At 44.6% G+C, this 21,299-nt stretch overlaps 1 protein-coding gene across 6 annotated transcripts in view; it reads left to right on the forward strand.

The window, feature by feature from the left end:
- The window catches only part of TRIO (trio Rho guanine nucleotide exchange factor), a 330,643-nt gene that overhangs the window by 139,137 nt on the left and 170,207 nt on the right, over positions 1 to 21,299 (forward strand). For all 6 annotated transcript variants that reach the window (XM_032470128.1, XM_032470122.1, XM_032470150.1 and 3 more), the window contains exons 8-9: positions 6,689 to 6,820; positions 16,945 to 17,175. In XM_032470128.1, coding sequence (XP_032326019.1) covers positions 6,689 to 6,820; positions 16,945 to 17,175 — 363 coding nt within the window. The remainder of the gene's footprint in view (positions 1 to 6,688; positions 6,821 to 16,944; positions 17,176 to 21,299) is intronic.

The raw sequence follows: 21,299 nt of genomic DNA on the forward strand, positions 1-21,299 counted from the left end.
CTGCACCCTGGCTGCAGGAGAGGGTGGAAGAGGACGGGTTTAGCTTTCCAGCCTCCCCTGCAGAGGCAGACTCTGCCAGCAAGGGCCGGGGTAGAAGAGTGGTTTTTGGGTAGACAGACAGTTTACAGTGTCTTTCATGATTATGAAGTTCGTTGCATGGATTTGGGCTTCACATGGGTTTCATCCGCTGGTGTGCTGGACATGTTACCATATTTCAGAGGTAGTGTGTGATGTGTGCCCCCGGCAGTCCCCACACTCCCACAGATAAGCAACTTGCTGAAATGAACACGCTTGGAAAACAGCAGAAGGAAAGTGAATTGTTTGTGACCCAGACGCTAGTGGTAGAAGGTGCGCTGGACAGTGAAACACCTTTTCGAGACGTGAAGAAAGATAGAGCACAGGAACTTTCAGCAACTAGAAAGACAGGAGGAAGAGACACATGATTGCCTTCACTAGAAGGAAAGATGCTAATATGGCTTCCTCAGGGATAATTTATTGGGGGAAAAAAACCCTGTTCATAGGGGTTTGCAATGATGCTTCTCAGAAGGGAATAGTAACCCTTTAGTCTAGAAATAGTCTCCACTGGGGAGTGAAGACACAGGAGGGTCGAGGCCCCAGCTTGCCTGGGATCTTGGCAAGGCTGCTGGAATGTTGCACAAGACACTAATTAGTAGTGATCTCAGCTCTAGAAACCTTTACAGTGTGAAGCAAGAGCGGAAACGGAGTGGGATGGAGAGAGGGGAGATCTTAATAGCCTCATGTGAAGGCTGCGAGTGGGAACTCCCGGGTTTCAGTGGTAAGATTTTTCTATTTACTAACCTTGTGCCTGTAACTAGTTTTGTAATAAAAGAGAAACAAAAGCCCCCACACAAAACAGTCTGTTTTAAAGTGGCAGGATCCCCCTTCAGCATAAAACAGCACTGTCGACATTCACCTCTGGTCCCTGTCATTGTCAAGGTCATGATGTATTCACTGGACATTGTTGTGAGTGGGAGATGAGCTGTGTGGTCCTTGCTCATCTGCCATCTGGATTGTAACATAGTAGGGGGTACCGCAACCCCCTGGGCGTGGGCATGGACGTGTGTACGTTGGAAACGGGCCCTCAGAAGGGTCCCTTAGGATGATGTAAATAAATTTGAAGTAGGACAAGCTGCTTGGAGGAATGGCAAGTCATCTGAAGCATAATAACACATAGAGAAAGTCTCTTTCATAGACATGGCAGGCTTCAGAATTGCAAATAAACCCAGAAGATTACTTGCTGCTCTGACCTGCCTGAAAATGATATAGAAATCTGGGTGCCATGAGGCACCCCCCCACCAGTGTTTTATTATCAAAAATTTAAAACACACACCAAAGTCAAAAGAGCCTGGGTGTTTTTATTTGGATAAGATTGAATGGCTGTAAGTTACGGGTTTGAAGGAAATGAAGCTAGATGAATGCATGCTGAACGTGGCGTCCCGCGTGAGCTCTGGCCGAGCTTGTGGTCTCCATGCGTATCAGTGGCCAGAGAAGAAGCCAGGTATGTGTGACCTCAGAGACAGGGTGGGCTAGTGAGAAAGGCTGGCATCTCTGACGGACGCTGATGGGACAGACAGTGCGGCCTGCACCAGGCAACTGAAATGTGCAGGTGGGACCTCTGGGCAGCTCCTGGAAGTATTTACCCTCAGGTTCAAGTGTAGTGTGTATCTTCCCCTTGACTGAAATTCGGATCCATGGAAGGAGATCACACCTGCTGAGTAGTTTTCCTCTTCCCAAGAGAGGGATCCAGGAAGAGGTCAGCTTTGTCTCCTCTGTTTAAATACTTTGCCTTCTAGTTACGCTGAAGCTGTTTTCATAAACTCAGTTGGGAAAGGCCCAGAACTTGGACCTCATCAGTTAGGTTTCCATCATAGCCACCCTTTGAACTTCATCCAGAGTGCCATGAAGAATTTAAATCTGATTAGGGGACGTAGGGGTCAGCTGTGGGACTGTGTGGTTAATGGTCTTACTAAAGGAAGCAGCCGTCCTGGAAGGGTGACAGCTCTCCGCTTTGTAGGTGAGCGTGCTGAGCGCCCGCCCGCCCCCCTGGCTCTGCGGGTGTTCTCGTGTTGGTGTCTGCATGTGGTTTTATAAATACACACCTTAAGGTTAAAACTGGATGAGGATGACACATCCAGCGACGTCTTGGCCATCCCTTTACTCTCACACTGTCATCGCCGGTGAGGTGTGTGCTGGGTCAGAGCATCAGTCTGCTGATCTGGGAGCACGGCCACAGAGCTGGTGGTTTTACCCGGAGGTGGTGTTTAGGGGTCCAGCCTCCTCTTTTTTTTTTTTTTTTTTTTTTTTTTGGTCATGTGTTATATCTCTTTATATTAAGAAGCTTCCATTGCAAATGTTATTCGAATTACCTTTTTATAAATCCAAGAATTAAAGTGACTTGATTTTACCACACCTTAAAATCTCCAATTTTTACTATTTAAAAAAAAAATTATTAGAGCTGCGCTGTCCAGTATAGTAGCCGGTCACCATGTGTGGCTATTGAAGGTACTTTAAAGTTCAATAAAATTTGTTAATAAAATAATTTAAAAATTGAATTCAATTAAACTGCACTTCCTTAGTCACAGTACCCACATTTCAGATAGTCGGTCGCAGCATGTGGCTGGTGGCCGTAGTCCTGGGCAGGACAGCTGCGCGTTTCATAACTGCAGAAGGTTCTGTTAGCGCTGGTACAGGTTTACCTTCAGCGTGAACCATAGATCTGATCACCTCATTCTATCCATGGCTTTAAGGGTCTGTAATCTGATAATAGCCAAAAACAAGACAGCAGGCAGGATTTGTGTTCTTTACAAGTGACAGAGCTCCGTAATACACAGTCTCGTCTCATCCTTAAACCACCCAGTGAAGTAGATGGGGCTGGTGCTGTTACCGACATTGTGTTCTCTTTGGGAGGCGATTCGCCCCAGCTGGGACTTTCATTGAGGTCTAGGAAAGTCTTTTGTTCCTGACATAATTGTACACTATTTCACAAACAGAGCATTTATATGAATTTTCTTCTAAAATTTCACTTTCCATACAAAATACTGGAAGTTAACATTTACTGTAAATGCATAATAGTATCATCTGGATAATTTTATCCTAAGTCTGGGTTAAAATTTAGAGGAAAATAGCACGAATACTGCTGCAGTATTCCCTTTTGCACTTCTAAGGCAAAGACTACACTTGTAATTGTTCCTGTTGTAATGTCGTTTCACATTATTACAAGTAAAGGTCTAATTCTTGGCTTATAGTAGAACAAAAACAAGATTCTCATAAAACAGGAAGGAATTGGAATACACATATGCACGTATGAAAGAAGAAATTATTAATGAAAACAGATGTAAGATACTTAGAGTGATCACTGCATATTTTGGTTCAGGTTGAACCTGTCTTCTCCAGGTTACTCTGCTGGAGTGGTCAGACCTGGATTCACAAGTGAAAAAGGCTTCACCCCTCCTGTAATTTTGCTGAGCAGAGAAGGGAGCTCTTCTCTTGTAAAGGAACGAGGAGAAGAGAGTGTGCTTATTAATATTCAGGGAGTAGAAATGATGAAATAAAAAGAAAAAATAGCATTGTTATTTCTTAGAAATGAAAGCAGAAGATGAGGAAATAAGAAATAAGAAAGGAAACTCTAAAGTTTGAATTCATATATAATATATGTATGTAATTCAACCAGTCTTAATTTTTCCAAAGAGGAGAAAAATCCCACTAATAAGTGTTTTAAACATTTACATTCTAGGAAGATTCGGTCCCTTTGTCTCCGAAATCAGACTAACCATCTGCGCTCAGCGGATGCTCCGTTGGGAGCTCCTGGTGGGTGTGAAACTCACTAGCTTGGAGGGTCCCAGCAGAGCGAGCCCGGGTGGCACCCCCACTCTCAGCACATGGAGAGTAGTGGAATAAATGCTTCTGAAAATAAGTCTGCTAATTAGTTATCCAGGCTGTCTTTTTAAAGCTTGTGTGTTAATCGCTCGCCCTGTCTTCTTGCCTCACTTTTGCAAACCGGTTGGCCCAGGCTCCTTTCCTCTTAGATTGAGCAGCACCCGAGTGACCATTCCGCTGTGAGCAGAATCCCCAGGTCTGAAGCCGGCTCCTAATCTGAATTGATGGGGAAGCCTCAGATTCCCTTGCACTCTTCTGCCTCTGCCCCCATTCTGGCCAGATGCTGTGTGTTCATGTATTTTGGTCTACATTTGAGCATGTAAAGCATCGGAGACTAAACCGGTGCCCTGGCCCGACGAGAGTTCAGCAGCCACCTCTGTCATCGTCCTCCCCAATGTGTCATGCTCTGTGCTCGACGTGTCCCCTGATGCTGCTACCCTAGCCTGTATTTGTCAAGATGGTGAGAGGTGTCTGTGTGGAGGGGGAGTGTAGCAGAGTGGCCGGACAGGTTTTTCAGCAGATACACCAGCTCCCCCCCACTGCATTCACAGTGCACACTATCATATTAAGAGGCTCTGGGAGATTCTGTTCTATACGTCCCTGTTGAGCTTTGACACCAAACTTGACCCCAGGATTCTTTTCCTTTGCAGAATGCCTGCTAACATCTTCTGTCTCCGCTCTCTGAATGGGGATTGCTGCCCTGGTGGCCTTGGCTTCAGATCCTCTGGGTGTTCAGCCTTTCAGGAAGCATTCAGGGCCCGGAGCTTGCCCTTTGGAGCAAGGATTGCCATCTCATAAATGAAAGACAAAAATTATGCTTGTGCCAAAGTCCCTGTAAAACCATGGCCAGGTTTATTTCTGTCCTTGGGATGCTTTAGCCCCGTGAGTTTACATGTGCAGAATCCTTTTTCCCACAAGATTTCCATTTTATAAGCCACCCTGCCCTGTGTTTTTAAAACCTACCTACATTTTTGCAGGTAAATATAATCACGACCTCTCAGGATACTTTGAGAAGTTATAAATAGGTTACTTTTACTACAGATATTCATAAAACTGCTTGATTGTTTCTTTACTGATTGCTTCAAGAATTGGGGTTGAATATATTGAGCAGTCATTTTGATGCAGTAATACATTAGTCTGACACATCTGCTTGTTGTGAAGTATTATACAACTAAAACCTCTTTTCATCGTGTTATTTCAGAAGCATTTTAACCTCTTCTTAACAGGTCGCAACTCTGTTTTGGGCGTTTTGCAGTGGCCAGTGAGCAGGAGATATTAATTGCTGGCTTGACCTGATTGATGATTTATTAATGATGGTGGTTAACCTCAGTCAATTCATGTTTGAAAAAGGTTTACAATAATTTAATAATCGGTGTTAAAGGCAATAATGGAAGAAGATAGAGTGAAACAGAGATCCAGAATACTTATAATCATCAACTTGACCTAACTGACATTTATTTATAGAACAACACCCAAGAAAGACTTAAAAATATGCTTAAGTAGTCATACATGATACATGCGGAGGGGGAGAGGTATAATTTTATTGGTACTTCCATTGCCTTGTTAGGGAGGCATGGTGGGGGGGAGGGTAACGAGGACACCGCTGTGCCTGCATCCGTTTAGTCCTGTTTGAAGTCATAAGAAACCACATGCTATCAGATGACACTCAATGCCGTGTGAATTGATTACGAGCCCTAAGATTTGTATAGAGATATTCTCTGAGCCAATACATTCATGATAAAGGGATTTTTACAGACAGTTATTACTCGGGTGACTGGTCTATCCTAGAGTGTCAAGAGAATCATAGCACATTTCTTCTCTGGCAGGTCAGTTACTCCATTTAAATAGTCACCCTCTGCATTCGGTGATAAGTAGAAAGACGGGGAAGACCTAGAGTAAGAGAGTGAAACCCAGGGAAGTGTGTCCATGTCTGTTTGACTTAACTGAGTTAACGTCTTTCACTGGGCCTTCTGCTTGCCTTGGACACTTACCTGTGATGGGTGCTCATAGGGTCTCCCTGGGAAATTTGGCAGTGATTTCTCAGCTATTAATGAATCCTGGGATGTGGGGGTGGCAGCGGAGAAAATTGAGGAGTGATTAGAACGGTGGCAGTGGCCCAGGACCACAGCCTGCAGCCCATACTCTTCTCATTTACAGGCAAAGTGAGACGACCCCAGTGACTCCCTGCCGCCCTCAGCCTCTGCGTCCTTCCAGTGGGCACAGCCGAGGGAGTTAGGCCCCCTTCACTCGGTCTCTTTTAATTCCTTTGTGCATTTGCTTTTGAAAAGGTAGAAAAATGGACCCCCTGCTCTTCCTGATGATAGGTAGATGATTTCAGGTGTCTGGACCCCCGCCGCCCCCCCCCCCCTTACCATTTTAATGTAAGAGGGAAGCAGGAGGGCCCCTTGCTGTGCAGCTGAGGATGAAGGCAGGTGGACATGCAGATTCAAAGGTGGGATGGGAGGATTAACCAGGATGCCCCACACAGCTAGCGAGGGGCAGAGGTGCTCCCAGGTGTGATGCAGGGTCCCCTGAGGCTGGCGTTTCAAATGCAGATTCCTGGGCCCAGCCCCCACCCTGCCAGAACCTCAGCTGGGGGTGAGGATGGGGCTCAGGGTCCAGGAATCTGGTCTGAGGACTCACATTAATGCCATTTGAGGTGGAGACTCAACCATGCTCTGCTGTTTGACACTCTCTCAACCACCCTTATTTCAACACCACGTTAAAAAATAGCCACTTATCAATGTCAATTACTGTTGATAGACATGATTTTTTTTTTTCACCTTCCAAGTATATGAGCAACGTGGACTCATGGTGCAAAGCGTGCGGCGAGGTGGACCTTCCCTCCGAGCTGCAGGATCTGGAGGACGCCATCCATCACCACCAGGGCATCTACGAGCACATCACCCTGGCTTACTCCGAGGTGCGTGGTCAGTTCTTCCAGTAGAAAGCAGCACTGTTTTTGTGTCGTAGCACCGAAAGCTGCAAAAAATTAAAAAACTAGAAAAGAACTTACAGGTTTCGAGTTAAAACTGCATTTTCCTGGTAACTTTTGAACTCGAGTGGGAGGGGAACGGGGGGAAGGATAGTAGGTGAAACGGGGTGGAGGCAGAAAGCAAACTTGTGACATTTGTGGATTTTCTTTAGAGTGCTTAGATTTCTATCTGTTAAAATGAATGAAATTTTAATCTTACCTACTTGTATTTAGGAAATACGTGTATTGTATGTTATTCAGTCCAGTCAAACCCAGTTTAATCTTCTTGAATGAAACCTCCTAGAAAAAAGGGAACCCGATGCAGCCTGTGTTCTGGGTAGCGAGGCACACACACACTGTTTCTTCAAGTGTGTTAAGCTGCTCGTGGTTTTAGGAATCTAAGTGGGGTGTTTTATTATTTTAGGGTAAATTAATTATTTAACGTATCCCTGCTTTATTTTCTGCCACCTTCTGTGCCAGGCTTTGTTGTAAGGATGGTATGTAATCACTTACTAAATGCCCCCAACGCTGACCCCTCTTACTGACCCCACTGTTATGAACGAGGTACCTCGGCACGGCAGTGACGTGACTTGGGCCAGGTCAGCAGCTGTAGGAGGTGGAGTGGGGATGGCAACCCAGGCAGGCTGCCTGTGTGCCTTATCACCTGCTAGATGCAGTGGTGACAAATACACATAGGTCCAGGCGTGACACTCTTGTCCACGTCATGGTCACCTGGCCCTTCAGACCAGTCTGCCTTGACGATGCTGGTTAAGTTCCTGGAGGTGAGTGTGGGTGGGTCGGAATTCTGTGCCTACATGCTTTCTGCATCTATAGTACTGTAGGCTGATATGAAAGATTACTGTCAGGCCTTGGTAAGAAAGTGTTTCAAACCACCTGGAAGAGGCCTGGGCACAGAGTAGGTAGGTGTTACTGTGCGGTCAGCCTTCCATACCCCTGGATTCTGCCTCCAGGGCCAACTGTGCTGCACCATTTTATATAAGGGATTTGAGCATCCACTGATTTTGGTATCCATGGGGGGTCCTAGAACCATTCTCCCTCATTACCAAGGGACAACTATATTTGAATACAAATATTTAAATCCAGCTCTTCCTTGATTTGAACCATAGCCACACTCGTCAAAGTTATTTGATCATTTGCTTTTCAATCTGGCCCATCCTGCTTCGCCAAACAGCTGCCACTCTCATGTCCTTGGACCTAGTCTCCTGACCCCTTTGTGTCCATGGGTGAACTGAACTATAGTACTTGTTACAGAATATGGTCAAACCTTCTGCGCATAAGAGTTGATATCTACATGTTTGTTTCTCTAGACACCTATTTGCTTAACAAGATCCCCCCCTACCATTTTTTTTTTTAATTGAAGTATAGTCAGCTTTTTAACATGACTTTATGTTGTCATGGAATTTAAAAAGTCGTCAGCTCTGTGTTGTGCTTCTGAATTTTGCACCCAGTGTTTATTAGCTAATTTGGTTATCTAGTTTATTAGGGACTACGTAAGTGGTAACTTTTTTAACAGTAAAAGTGAAAATTGAAGTGGTCTGTAATTTTTTATCATGTTGATTCATGAGGAATATGTGAGTTCCAGAAAACGTTACGTTCTTTGCCCTAGTGTTCTATCCCTGTGTGTCGTCCGATTTTGACGCAGAAAGTGGATGGATGACCCTGTTATCCATGGTGCAACCAGGCCTTCACTCATCTGCTTACTAGTGATTTTCTCGGGATCTGCTTTTTCATTGCAGTGGTAGGTTCCAGACCACTGTGGGATCCAACAGCTCACACGCAAGGTGATTGGCAGGATGGGGGACCTACCTCAGACTCAATCTGCCCTGACCGATATCATCCTCTGGCCTGGTGACCAGTCTGCCTGCTTGCCTGCACGTCTAGCCAAGTACAGAATTCTCTCCCTGTTTCTACTACCTTCTATAAAAATGGGGCATCTTGACACAGGAACTGAGGTTTACCTATGGTGCAGTTTCATTAGATTTTAAGATAGTAATAATAATTTAAAATAATTTGACGGCAAATAAATAACTTCCCAGGCTGAGGTCTTAAACCCTAATTTTTAGCCTAAGAACATGTTTGCAGCTGAGCTGTAGATTCAAGGAGACAGTGGTTAGAACTGGCTGAACAGAGAAGACTTCCAGTAGGTAAGAGTGAGGGTTTTTTTTTTTTTTTTTTTGGCCTTTCAAATTATTTAAATTTCAAGATATTTTCAGGCCACAGAAAAGTGCGAGAGCAGAGAGTGTCCACATTCCCTTGAGCAGATTGCCCAGTTTTTAACATGTTCCTACATTTGCTCCGCCCTTTCCCCCATCTCTCTCTCCAGCCATCACATGACTATTTACACAACACAAGCATCCTACCGGCCGTCGGCCTCCTTCACGCTGGAACGTTCTTTAGTCTTTCTCTGCCTGGTGTCTTCGACAGTCTCAGAGACTACAGGCTTTCCGTTCTGTAGGATGACCCACGACCTCCCGGCCCATCCAATTTTCTAGGGCTGACTGGGGCCGTGGGTCCTGGGATGCTGCCCCTCCCACAACTGATGGTGTTAACCTAGGCCGCCTGGTGAAGTTGGTGTCTGTAAGATTTCTCCAGTGTAAAATCACCATGAAAATTTTGTCTTTGATGAGCATTTTGTGGGATGACGTACTGAAATAACACGATGTCTGTAACTCATCGGACTCCGCACGACCTTGGCGTCCACTGGTGATTCTTGCCACGTCAGCTTCACTGTGATGGCCGTCCGATCGTGGGCACTCATTTCCATCGTTCCTTCTATATTCATTAGGTGATCTGCTGTAAGGGGGAACTTTATTTCCTTTCTTCCCCATTTATTTATTAATTCTTAATTTCAGTATGAATTTATCAAACCTCATTATATTCAATGAGTTATAATCCAGTATTCTCTTTCGATGCCTAAATTGTCCACGTTCGGCCTGCAGGAGCCCCTTTCTGTGTTTTTTTGATCTGTCTGTATCATTTTTTGAGTATTACTTTCTAGCATAGCAGGATGTTCCCAGGCTCATCGTGTTCTTTCCCTGTCTCACCCCTGAGGTCAGCTGTCTCATGAAGAGGTTCTGGTTCCTTGTAGTGTTGGGTGGTATTTAGAAGCAAAGATCCAGGTATTCAAGGGTGCTCATTTGATTGTGGGGTGTTGAGCAGACAGTCAGGGAACGTGTACGTAGGTGCCGTCCATGCATCCGTCCGTCCACATTCATCTACAGCTGTGGCTGTGGCTGTGTCTGTGTCTGTGTCTGTTTTAAAACCACATGTGTCCATACTAACACTTCCATTTCTAATCCAGTATTAGCCTTCCCTTTCTATGTTGATGTATCCCCTCTTAAGACAACAAGAAACCTGGCTCCCTTTATACTCAGTATGTTAATTTATTCATTCAGTTAGTGCCTTTGCTCAACCTTCTCAATCTCCCAGCCATTCTCACTGGCCTCTCACCACCCGCAGTGCCCACTTCTTTAGAAAATCTGGCCTGGGGACACCTGTTTGGCACCTCCACCCTTCCACTGCCCCAGACTCCAAGCCCCATTTCCTCTGTGCCAGGAGGGGAGGGGAAGGAAGATGGGAAAGGAAGGGCCATTTTTGTCTTGTAAGTAATTTTTTTCTTTTCCTAAATGAGTGGTTTTCTAACTTGAGTTTGCTGGCTATAAGCGCACCTTCTCATACTCCACCCCCAGAGACAGAGAATCTTCGTTTTTAACGTGTTTCCCTAGTGATCCAGGACCCTGATGCCAGGGCTTTACAGCCCCCACACTGAGAGCCATTCCCTGCTGGGCTCTCAAGAGCTGTGTGCCTGCCCTGGGGGCGGGGAGGCGGGGACTCGGGCAGGCGTTTACCCCACGGAGCTGACTGCGCCCTGCTGTGCATGCCAGGCCTTTAGGAGGCAGACTGTTTATAAGCAGAGCCTGCGCTTCCTTTTTCTTTTTCTTTCACCTACTTTTCCTTTCCTTCCCTCCTCCCTCCCACCCTTCTTCCTTCTTTTCTTCCACAGTTTTTTTTCTTTAAGCCGTGTCTACAGTTTCTAGTCTCTGATGACAGAAGTTTGCAGTGGAAACCTTTCCAGCACCCTCTTTTTTCATGATGCAAACACCTGCTTTCTTGTGCTTTAATTAGACCTGTCCCATGTTCCTGTTTGTGTTTTAGCAACAGGAGCCTACCTGTGCCTTGTAAACACTTGCTTCAGCTTGCCGGGTCTGGGGCTAAGGCCGTGTGATGTAACGGACCACAGGAGAGCCAAGCCCTGGAAGCACCTGGCATCAGCTGTAAGTCCAGATGCAGCGAGGAGAGTAGTCATTTTCACCATTTTATTTTAAGCAAACGTATCAACTACTTTCTCAACAAACTAAATTCGTAGAAGTGATTTTTATTTCAGTACTCCCGTGCCACCCCATAAACCTCAACAACGGGTATTTTGAGTTGTGACAGGAGACCGTGTACCAAGTGTCCCCACACCTGCTGTGGTCTTGGCCGTGGCGGCCACAGGCGGCGGTTCCTGGGGCAGAGGAGGTGAGCCGCCCCGTCCGCCGGGGCCCGCCCTGATCCAGTGTAACTTCAGGGTTTTGTTTCTGCATCAATTTCTTGATTTACCAAATGTGCTGACTTACTGCACACTTCAGCGGGGCCTCGTGGAACTGACTGATTTGGTGCCTGCAAAGCTGGTCGAGCTCCTTTTAAAAATTTATTTTATTTTATTTTTTATTGAAGGGTGGTGGATTTACAATGCCGGGCTCCTTTTCAAAGGAGCTGTACAAGTGATGTTGGCGCAATGAGTGTTATTAGCTTATGAGAAAAGCAAAAAGCAAAATGAGTCACCTCAGTAATAAACATCCTAAAATCTTACCTGTGATGTATCACAGCCCACCCACCTTCTTTTGTGCAGCTCTACGAAGCGGTTGTTTGAAAGCCTCATTAAGCATTGCAGCATCGCTGTGGTACGCGGGTGCTGTTGTCAACATTTGAGCCAGCATCAGAGCCAACAGGCCACATGGCAGTCTCCCTCCTCACCCCCAGACTTGAGGCCTTGCAAGGGCTTGAAATATTGGAGCAAAAAACTTCAAGCCCACGTGGAACCTACAGAACACACGTGTTCTCTGCATCCAGGTGACCTCACTAATGGGGCCATGCCAGCAGTTTCCTGTTTTGGTCTTGTTTTGGTTTTCCTTGTCTGAGAGCCAGACATGGTTAGATTGGTCTGGTTTTGAGTAAGAAATCTAATAGCTGAGAGCAGTAAAAATAGGCTTTCAGAGCTCCATTTTAAGAGCTTCGCTGGAAGAAGAACCAGCTCAGAGGAAGCCCTGGCCTCTGAAGGCAAGGACCCCTGGGCTTGGGGAAGACACTGCCACCTGCATGTGGCCTTTCAGAAGGTCACTGTCCTGTGTTAGTGGCAGCAGCTTGTTTGAGGAGCTGTTTTAAGGCAGGCTGAAATTCCTGCTCAGAGACAGAGTGTGTCTGCCTCTCTGGCTGAGGAGTGTCAACCACACCTGTGTAGTAAGCTGGGTGCTAGCATGCTGACCCTTCATCGCTCTTTCCTGCTTTGTTAGAGCCTCGATTTGGAGAAGAGTTCCACGAGAGTGGGAGAGGGTGGTGGGGCTGTGGAACATTTCCAGACTTGGCATGGAGGTCTGTGCCCTGCAAAGGAATCAAAGCAGGTGATGCTGGTTTGAGCTGAATCAAGGAGTGTGGTTCATTTTCTAAAACTTCTGAAGAAGGATCACCCTTTCTTCATGATGTGCTTGCTTCCTGTAGTCATGTCTGGCCGTGCCTTTATGTAGTCTGCATTTTGCCTGTTTTGATCACACCTTGGGAACGCTGTCCTAGCACTGCACAGCACCACGCTGGGGCCCAGCTCACCCATCACAGGTCACACTTGCTTCTTGGATGGTGGTTTTTGCCACCTTGAGCAGTAATCTCCAGGTAACTGGTCTCTTTCTTTAGATCAGAGCAGCGTTCTGTGTGCAAGTGAAGAATATTCCTGCTAGAGACTCTAAGCTCTAATCTGATTTTCTGGTAGCCCCAAGTACTAGAAATAAGAATAGGCAAGCTTCTGTGAGGGTTGGCGGAACTGTTTTTAGGGTGGTACACAAGAATCCAAGTTACAGATCTTACTCACAGTTTTAATTAGCATTAAACACTCAGGAACCAGACCGTTGTTCTAGATTTTAAACAGCTAAGTTTCCTCTTAAATATTAGAAGCAAACGTACCTAGGATGTGGTAAAATTTTAAACTTCAGCCCCTTTTCTGGCTTTATTTGGTACTTGCATTTTTCGTAACTCATTTAGGTATTAGAGCGTGTTAGTTCATGTAAAAAATGCTACGCTTTATTAAATGTAACTTCCACTGCCCTTCAAGTTGCCAAGCACTGTATTCCAAGAACAAAGGGAAGACTGTGAAAAAATGAGCCCATTTGTTATGCTTAAAAATTAAAGCATGTAAGTCCTGCTTTTTGATAATAAAGGTTGACTTTTTTTTTTTTAACAGGTATTGTCCTTTGTGGGACAGGGTTTGACTGCCTGAAAGCTAAAAACACATTTTTAGACAAAGCATATAACTTAAGTAGATTAATTCACCTGGCTCTATAGTTAAGAAATCCAGAATGATACCGCATACCATAAACTTACATGTATTAATTGTTTTGGTACTTAAATTATATGTGAGTATTTTGGCTGCTGTTTTCAGTCTTTTCTTTCATTGATTTTCTGGTTATTCTTACCATTTAAAAGTCCTTATTTCTGTACAGTAGAGCAGTTCTTTTCATAAAATTCTAGCATATTTTTCCCCACATAGTACTACTGAACTTACAAAGACATTTTACTTACAGTTGTTAAAATATGTGGTATCCTATGTATGCTTAAATAATGCCTTTTTAAATTGGCAAATCTGTGAAAGCTACACTGAAATAAAGTAGAATTATATCTGAAAGCTTTACTGGAGAATTGCTGCACATGAACACGCATTTGGAGTTCCCATGGGGTCTAGTTTCAGTGCAGCAGGTGTCCTCTTACTCAGGATTTTTCTATCCACTTCTGGCACTGTCTCTACCACCAAATGACAGTATCAACTGTGGCACCGACAGAGATGGTTTCATCCCTGCTTATGAGTTCCCAGAAGGCAGAGCTCTGCTTAACGTGTTCTTTCATATTAAGATGATTGTGTGTTCATATGCTTGGTCATTCCCCATCACCCCTCCACCATGAGTAGGCATGTTGTTCTAAACCCAGTAATGATACCTGCTCTTGAGCTCTGTCAAACAGTTGCAAAGATACCCAAAGAAGATTAGTTGGAATGTTCTTGTTCAGATTGTTTACTCATTCTCAGTAGTAGAATATTAATTGTGTCACCTGGATGCCTCTGGAAACTTGGTGAGGGCTGGGAACCCATTTGTCACTTTGTTTTGTGGTTTAAGATCCAAAACAATGGCTTAAGATAAGAGGTTTGCTTTCTGCCAGTGCAGAAGTCCCAGGGCTTGCATTCCAGGCCTCTGTTAGGAAGAGGATCTCTGTATCCTTTGTCCTTTTGTTTTGCCTCTTGTAGCAGCTGGGCTGCCATCCTTAAGGCTGCCTTAAGGTCATCAGTAGCTGCTGAAGTTCCAGCCGTCTTTACCAGCTTCTTGGCACCAGGGAGAAGAAAAAAGGCAAGGGGACATGAGCAAATTCAGCCTCCTAAACAGCTTTCCTGGAAGCCCATTCAACATTTTTTACTTTTGTATGTCGGCCACGCCTATTTGTAAGCGAGGCTGGAAAATGTAGTTTGATGGCTGGGGTGTTGCTGTTTCTGACTGTAGGGGCTTGGCTGTCTCAAGGAGGGGCGAGTGGACTCTGGGGAGGCAGCTGTCAGTTTCTGCCACACCTCTGATGTATATCTTTCTGACACATGTTCACCAAGTCATATGCTCTAGCATATATTTCCTGACTGAGGCATAGTATAAAGGGTAAAACTTGGAGACAATGTTTGTAAGGAATTCTTTCTAGGCTCTGTACAGTGTGAAATGTGTGACTTTGAGTATTGGTTCTCAGTCCTAAGAAATGCTTCACCACCATTGTTTAACTGAAACTTCATGCTGCCTGCTGAAATAAACTGTATAGGTAGTAATCTATTGTCACAAAAATTTATGTGTATATACATAAATGACATATATGTTACCATATAAATTAGAGACAAAGGAAAGGTGATAATATGGTAAAATGTGTGTTTTAGTCTATAAATGCTGAGTATGTGCACAATATAAGAGAAAAACATTAGATATTCAGATACTGGTAGTTTATATAAAACCATTGTGCTATATTGATGACTCAGATACTGAGAATGGTATTATTGTGCTGATATTTTGAAATAGTAAGCAGCAGCTCCTGTAAAGTTCAGAAGAAAACCAAGTGCTGTCTTCCTTTGATTAACATGATAATTGCATTCCTGGAAAAATCAGTATATGTTAGAGGGGCAAAAAAAAAAAGGAAAAGAAAGAAGAATCATGGTTATATGTTAAATAAAGCCTAGCTCAGATAATTACAGAAAGCAGGACAATTCTTCATTTTGAGATAATATCCTGCCGCTGAATCTGTCACAATAAATCTCTTCCCCAGATCAGTCATTGTGCCTACCCTCCCCAAATCATTGTATCAAAAGTGCCCTTGCAAGTCTCCGTGACTCCGAGGGGCAGCTCCCTGCTTCAGAAGACCTGTGTCTCCACTGTGTGTGTGTACACGTGCCGGACCCAAACTCGGTGGCTCAGTCGGCTCCTTTGCTCCCGCCCTCTGTGGTTGTGTCAGCTTGGCTCGTTTCCACACCAGCCTTGCGATCTCCATGTATTTGGTCAATTCTAATCTCCGAAGGCTGGGAGCCAGCCTTCATAAGAAGTAGTCAGCACTTCCAGCAAAGGTCTCAGACTCAGATATTAGAAAACAAACCTGTTACCTGCCAGCACGACTTAAAGTTGTAAGAGGATTAAAGGAACAGGTTAGAAAACTCTACAGGCCTCTCGCTTGCCGCCAGTTTTTGGTTGCTAAAGGCTTCCCTTAGCCTGTCCCATTCACTCACTCCCCTCTTCCCCTGTCCTGGTGTCTTGCCTCTGAGCCCTGTTTGTGTCTGTTAGCTTGGCTCCTGGTTGCTCCTCCTTTCGGTAGAAACCCAAGGAGGCTTTCAGATTTGAAGTGTTTGAGCAGAGAGATCATGGTGATGATCAGCAGTCTGATCATATTATTTCTACCTCCTCTGGCAGAATCATTCAAAAGGTTTAAGAATCACTTAACTGTAAAAAATACATAATTCTTTTCTTTTCATATTCTACCCTCACCTTTTCTTCTTCTTCTTTTTTTTTTTGGTTAGTCTCAATACTTTAATTGTACTTGGATAGTTAACGGCTGTAATATAGCACTGCAATCTCCTTTGAAAACTGATGGCATTTAATTAAAATTACTTTTTGAAGTTAATGAACCAAATAAAATGGCACTTTTTAATTTTCTTTTTATTTTGTGAAGTAAAATTGCTATCCACCTATGTCAGAAAGTTAAAGTACACATTTTTTGCCTAGTGCTATATTACTGATTTTTTAAAGTGAGGTTTCAATATTCAGCATTAAATTTTCTCCATTGTGATGGTTGTGTTCTCTCTAACATATCTCAAGAAAATTATTTCTTTTAAATTTTAATTTGCAGATATCCCAGCAATGCGATTTTTATATCAGCTTATGCATCATTTAAAGCAAAATACTATGTATGTTTGTAAGGCTAGTGTCTACTACAGTGTTTTATACTAATGAATGTTTTTTTAAAATCTTAACTCAGCTCTACTGTATTTGGTTTCATGATATCATTAGATAGTTGATGGATGTGTTTTAAATTTTATTTTGCTCTTTTTAAAATACGCCTTTGAGTAAAACTAAAACTGTGGTTTACATTTGTGTGCAAGTGTGTGTGTATGTGAGCGTGTGTTGTCTGCACAAGTGTGTGCACACATGTTGGAGGCCAGGCTCTGCAGCACAGCCTGGGCAAAGCTGCAGATGGTGAATAATCGCTCGCTTACAGTCGCTCTTCTGTTTTGCGGGCAGGTGAGTCAGGATGGGAAGTCACTCCTTGACAAGCTCCAGCGGCCCCTGACTCCCGGCAGCTCCGATTCCCTCACGGCCTCTGCCAACTACTCCAAGGCCGTGCACCATGTCCTTGATGTCATCCACGAGGTGCTGCACCACCAGCGGCAGCTGGAAAACATCTGGCAGCACCGCAAGGTCCGGCTCCACCAGAGGCTGCAGCTGTGCGTTTTCCAGCAGGACGTTCAGCAGGTCAGTTTCACGGAGCCCTTTTCCTAGTCTGTGCTGATGAAAATGGATGGGAGAGAAGAAAACGCGCACAGACACACGCGCGCGTGCACACGTGTACACACACACACACCTTGTTCCTTACCACAAGGGAAAGCAGCATGTCGAGGACGTGTGTTCAGGCCGCTCTGCCACGTGCTCGTGCGTGCGGAACACAGGAGATGGTGCAGGGCCTAGACCAAGACTCAGTTTTGTTCCTGAAGCAGCTCATCCTCAGTTACATTTATTCATGAGAATAATGCCCGTGGCGCTTTTACCAGCGTGTTGCTACAGGTTAAGATTTGTCTGCTCTCTGATTACTTAGTAATAAGCTAATCACGCTTCTCTCCCACTTGGTGGAGAGTGTAGTCCGAGGTGCCCAGTGGTACTTAATGAATAGTTGTCTCATCAGTGAAAAGTGGACTTTAATGACCATTCATTGCTAAGCAGTCGACATCTTTGTTGTTGTTACAAACATAAGGGTCAGCCCAGTCCTCATACTGTTAATTTCCTTGTCATGAGATAAGGAAGCCTGCCCTGCTACCAGGGTTTTAAGGATTGCAGCTGTGGGCGCTGATAAGATATGATATATCTTTGGTAGTAAATAAGATAACAGTCCTGTCTTTGCCTCACAGTGGAGGGGAAAGCAAGGGTTTGAGTGAGGTGCCACTGGGGACGAGGGATTCTGGGTGTGAGGAAGACACGCAGGAGCTCCAGCGTAACACGCCCCAAGTACCGCCTGAAAATGAGGGGGTTTCTGCTGAAGGGGGTGCTGAGACCTGTCCTGATGACACGTAGATTCTCCACCTGCACTGACCATCACTCCTCCTGTAATGTGAATCTGGTGACTTCCACATCCTTTTAATTGCTCTATAGTTTTTGATTTTCATACAGTATGCTTTGATTCTGCTGATGGTTTGGGAGTTCTCTGAAGGCTTCATGTACAAAGTGCCTCAGGAATGATCATTTTAGTTTTTGTTTATTATTTATTTTTAATTTTTTACTTTTATTGAAGTACAGTAAATTTATAATGTGTTAATTTGTGGGGTACAACATAGTGATTCAGTTATACATATACATATTCTTTTTCATCATAGACCATTACAAGGTATTAAATATAGTTCCCTGTGCTGTACAGTAGGGCCTTGTTTATCTATTTTATATATAGCAGTATTTACAAATCCCAAACTCCCAATTTATCCCTTCCCACCCCTTTCCCCCTGGTAACTGTAAGTTTATTTTCTGTGACTTTGAGTCTCTCTTTCTTTTGTAAAGAAGTTCATTTGTGTCCCCCCCCCCCTTTTTTTTTTAAGATTCCACATGTAAGTGATGTTATATGGTATTTTTCTTTCTCTTTCTGGCTTGCTTCACTTAGTATGACAATCTCTAGGTCCATCCTGTTGCTGCAAATGGCATTTCATTCTTTTTTATGAGTAGTATTCCATTGTTTACATAGACCACAACTTCTTTATTGGCAATCTGTTGATGAACATTTAGGTTACTTCCATGTACTGGCTGTTGTCAATAGCGCTGCTGTGAACATTGGGGTGCATGTCAGGAACGATCATTTTGATGCCCTGCATTCTTCTTCAGAATGTTGTTTTAGTCACAGAAAGGAATTGCCAGGGAAGGGGTCTAGATGGAGGAGTCAAAGCCTGGGTGTTACTGTGAGAAATGAAATCGTGAGGTTGGAAGCACCAATATTAGTGGGTTTTTTTAGTTGTCCAAAAACGGTCGCAAACTGTAAATTTTAATAGTTTAAATGTGCTTATTAAAGGATTTTCCCACCTATTTCCGTATCCCTTGGGTCCGCTGTTCACTCTGTGTGCTTGAGGGCCAGCGTACTTCCTGGACCTGCGTCTGGAGTAGCAGCCGGGGCTACCCCCCACCTCCTTGGGGCGCCACGTCGCATGAGATTAAGCCACTGGGCTGCTCATATCAGGAAAGGAAGCCTTGGGGAATAGGCTGATGAGTCTAACCATCTAGTTTGGTACCAGGTACTCACTGTGCTTGAATTTGAAAACAGCAAACATTAATTTTTATATGTAGAAAGGTAATTATGATAATTACGAGATCAGTTCTTTAAGCAGCTGTTTTTCCCTCAAGAACAAGAACAGGGTTGGATGTCAGCAGGAGAAAGTGTTTTGCACCCTCTGGCCCTATTAACATTCCACAGAAGCAGTGATTGTTCTTTAAGTGAAGCGTTTTGTCGATTAAATGATCGGGAATGGTTTGGACGTGTTGTGCAAACAGGAAATTGCTATGTCGGCTGGACTTGTGAAGCAAGGAGCAGAGTTGATAAGATTAAGCAAAGCAAACACTTTACCTCAGAGGAGCCCGTAGGATGTCAAAATCGAGCATGTGTTTCTGAAACTCAAATTAATTCACACAGAGAAAAATTTTGCCATCTTGAGCATCGAGCAGGAAAGGTAAGCTGAGGATAAATGAAGGAAAGACCTTGTCAGCGTAGTTAGTAGAAGATAAACTTGTAAAGACAAAAACAATCAAAAATCCACAAAAACATAGCTAATTAGAGATACCACATGTGGTTTTTGTTTGGGTCATGGAAAGGCATCTGTAGTACCAAGGGCAAAGAAAAGCAACTTACCACACAAGAAATACGGACACTTTTGTGAAGACAGCCTCTAAGAAGAGTACGCGCTTGTCTGTGGAAGAGAAGATGTGAGACCAGCGTGTGCCCCAAGGAAGGGAGCCCTGGGCGATGCACGGGGAGTTTGATTTTTAAAATATGCCTAATTTTGGTTTAGCGATTAGGTTTTTCTTCCCCCCTTAACAAGCAAAGGCAGTTTCCCAATTTCTATATGGACAGTGTTTCGGGTGGGAGTCGTGCTGTGGTGTAGGGTCATAGCGCTGACCGTGGGTCCAGATCACAGGATGGGGAGGCAGGCGGTAAAGACGTGCCCACATACACTTGCTAGCTGCTGAGCAACATTACCTGCTGTCATCCTTAGCTTCAAAATAAAATTAATACCATTTGTTCTATTTCTTGATGGTCAAATAATATACATATTCCAGTTGCCTGCTGTTTACTGTTAGGGCAAGCCTCAGTGGGCATTTCGTTGAATTAATGAGTGAGTAGCTGTATTCCTGCCAGGCGGAGTTTTTCAGTTTAGGGTGTGCTTTAGTTGACTCTAACTACATAGTTTATTTTTGCTGCACTCGTTCAAGTGGGAGGAGAGTCTGGACGAAGTCCACAGCAGGCTGCCGTCAGACTCGTCCTCCCACTCGCTGGCGTGTCTGCCCACCTCTTGGGCTGGTGGGGCTTAGTCACCCCAACACGTCCAGTGAGGTCAGTGGGCCCTGGAAATCTGCTTTCCAGAAGTAGGCTTTCTCCCTTAGACAGGGAGACCTTCTCCTAAACAGAAGCCCCCCGCCGCCCACTGCAGCCCTTTGAATGTGTGAGCATCACACCTGCTGAGTTACCTCTTGGAAAAACTCCCTTCAGGTTGGTATTGGGCCATTAAGATTGAAAAAATGGTCGAGCAAGGCTGGCCCACTCTAGATTCTTCTTGTCCACACTTCATTCTTTATACAAAACACCTGAACTGAACGTGTGATATTCTGAGAGGTACAGAGATAAATGTGTTGACTAGCTCAAAGTTCCTTTTCTCAAGGAATTGTAATCTTGTGAGAGTCGATGGTTTAATAGTCAAATACGTTAGACCACAGCACGCTGAGATTCATGGATGCTGTTGATTGTCGCAGGGTGTCGTTTTGCCAGGATGTGAATTTGACTGTTAAGGTGGGACCAAGTGAAGGAGTGGATAAAGCTTGCCACCCTTGTCCCTGCTGTCCACCCACCTCACACGTGCATTTGGGTGGGACACATCTGGGCTGTGATGACTTGTGCACTTGTCGGGTTCCAGGGAGCTTCGTCTGTGTTCTCAAGCATCAGGGGTGCCGTGTATCAGGAAGACAAAGGCTTCTGTAACGGGTGCAAGTGACAGTTGCTGGGGCAGCGGGAAGGCCTCCAGGGGAGGCGCGGGGTTTGGGCTGGTCCTCGACAGGTGGGCAGAAGTCTGGAGGCTGAGGACTGGGCAGCAGGGGTTGCCAGGACAGCAGAGACATTAAAGGGTGGGCCTGCCTGA

The sequence above is a fragment of the Camelus ferus genome, chromosome 3, assembly GCF_009834535.1.
Source record: "Camelus ferus isolate YT-003-E chromosome 3, BCGSAC_Cfer_1.0, whole genome shotgun sequence".
Classification (NCBI taxonomy): Eukaryota; Metazoa; Chordata; class Mammalia; order Artiodactyla; family Camelidae; genus Camelus; species Camelus ferus.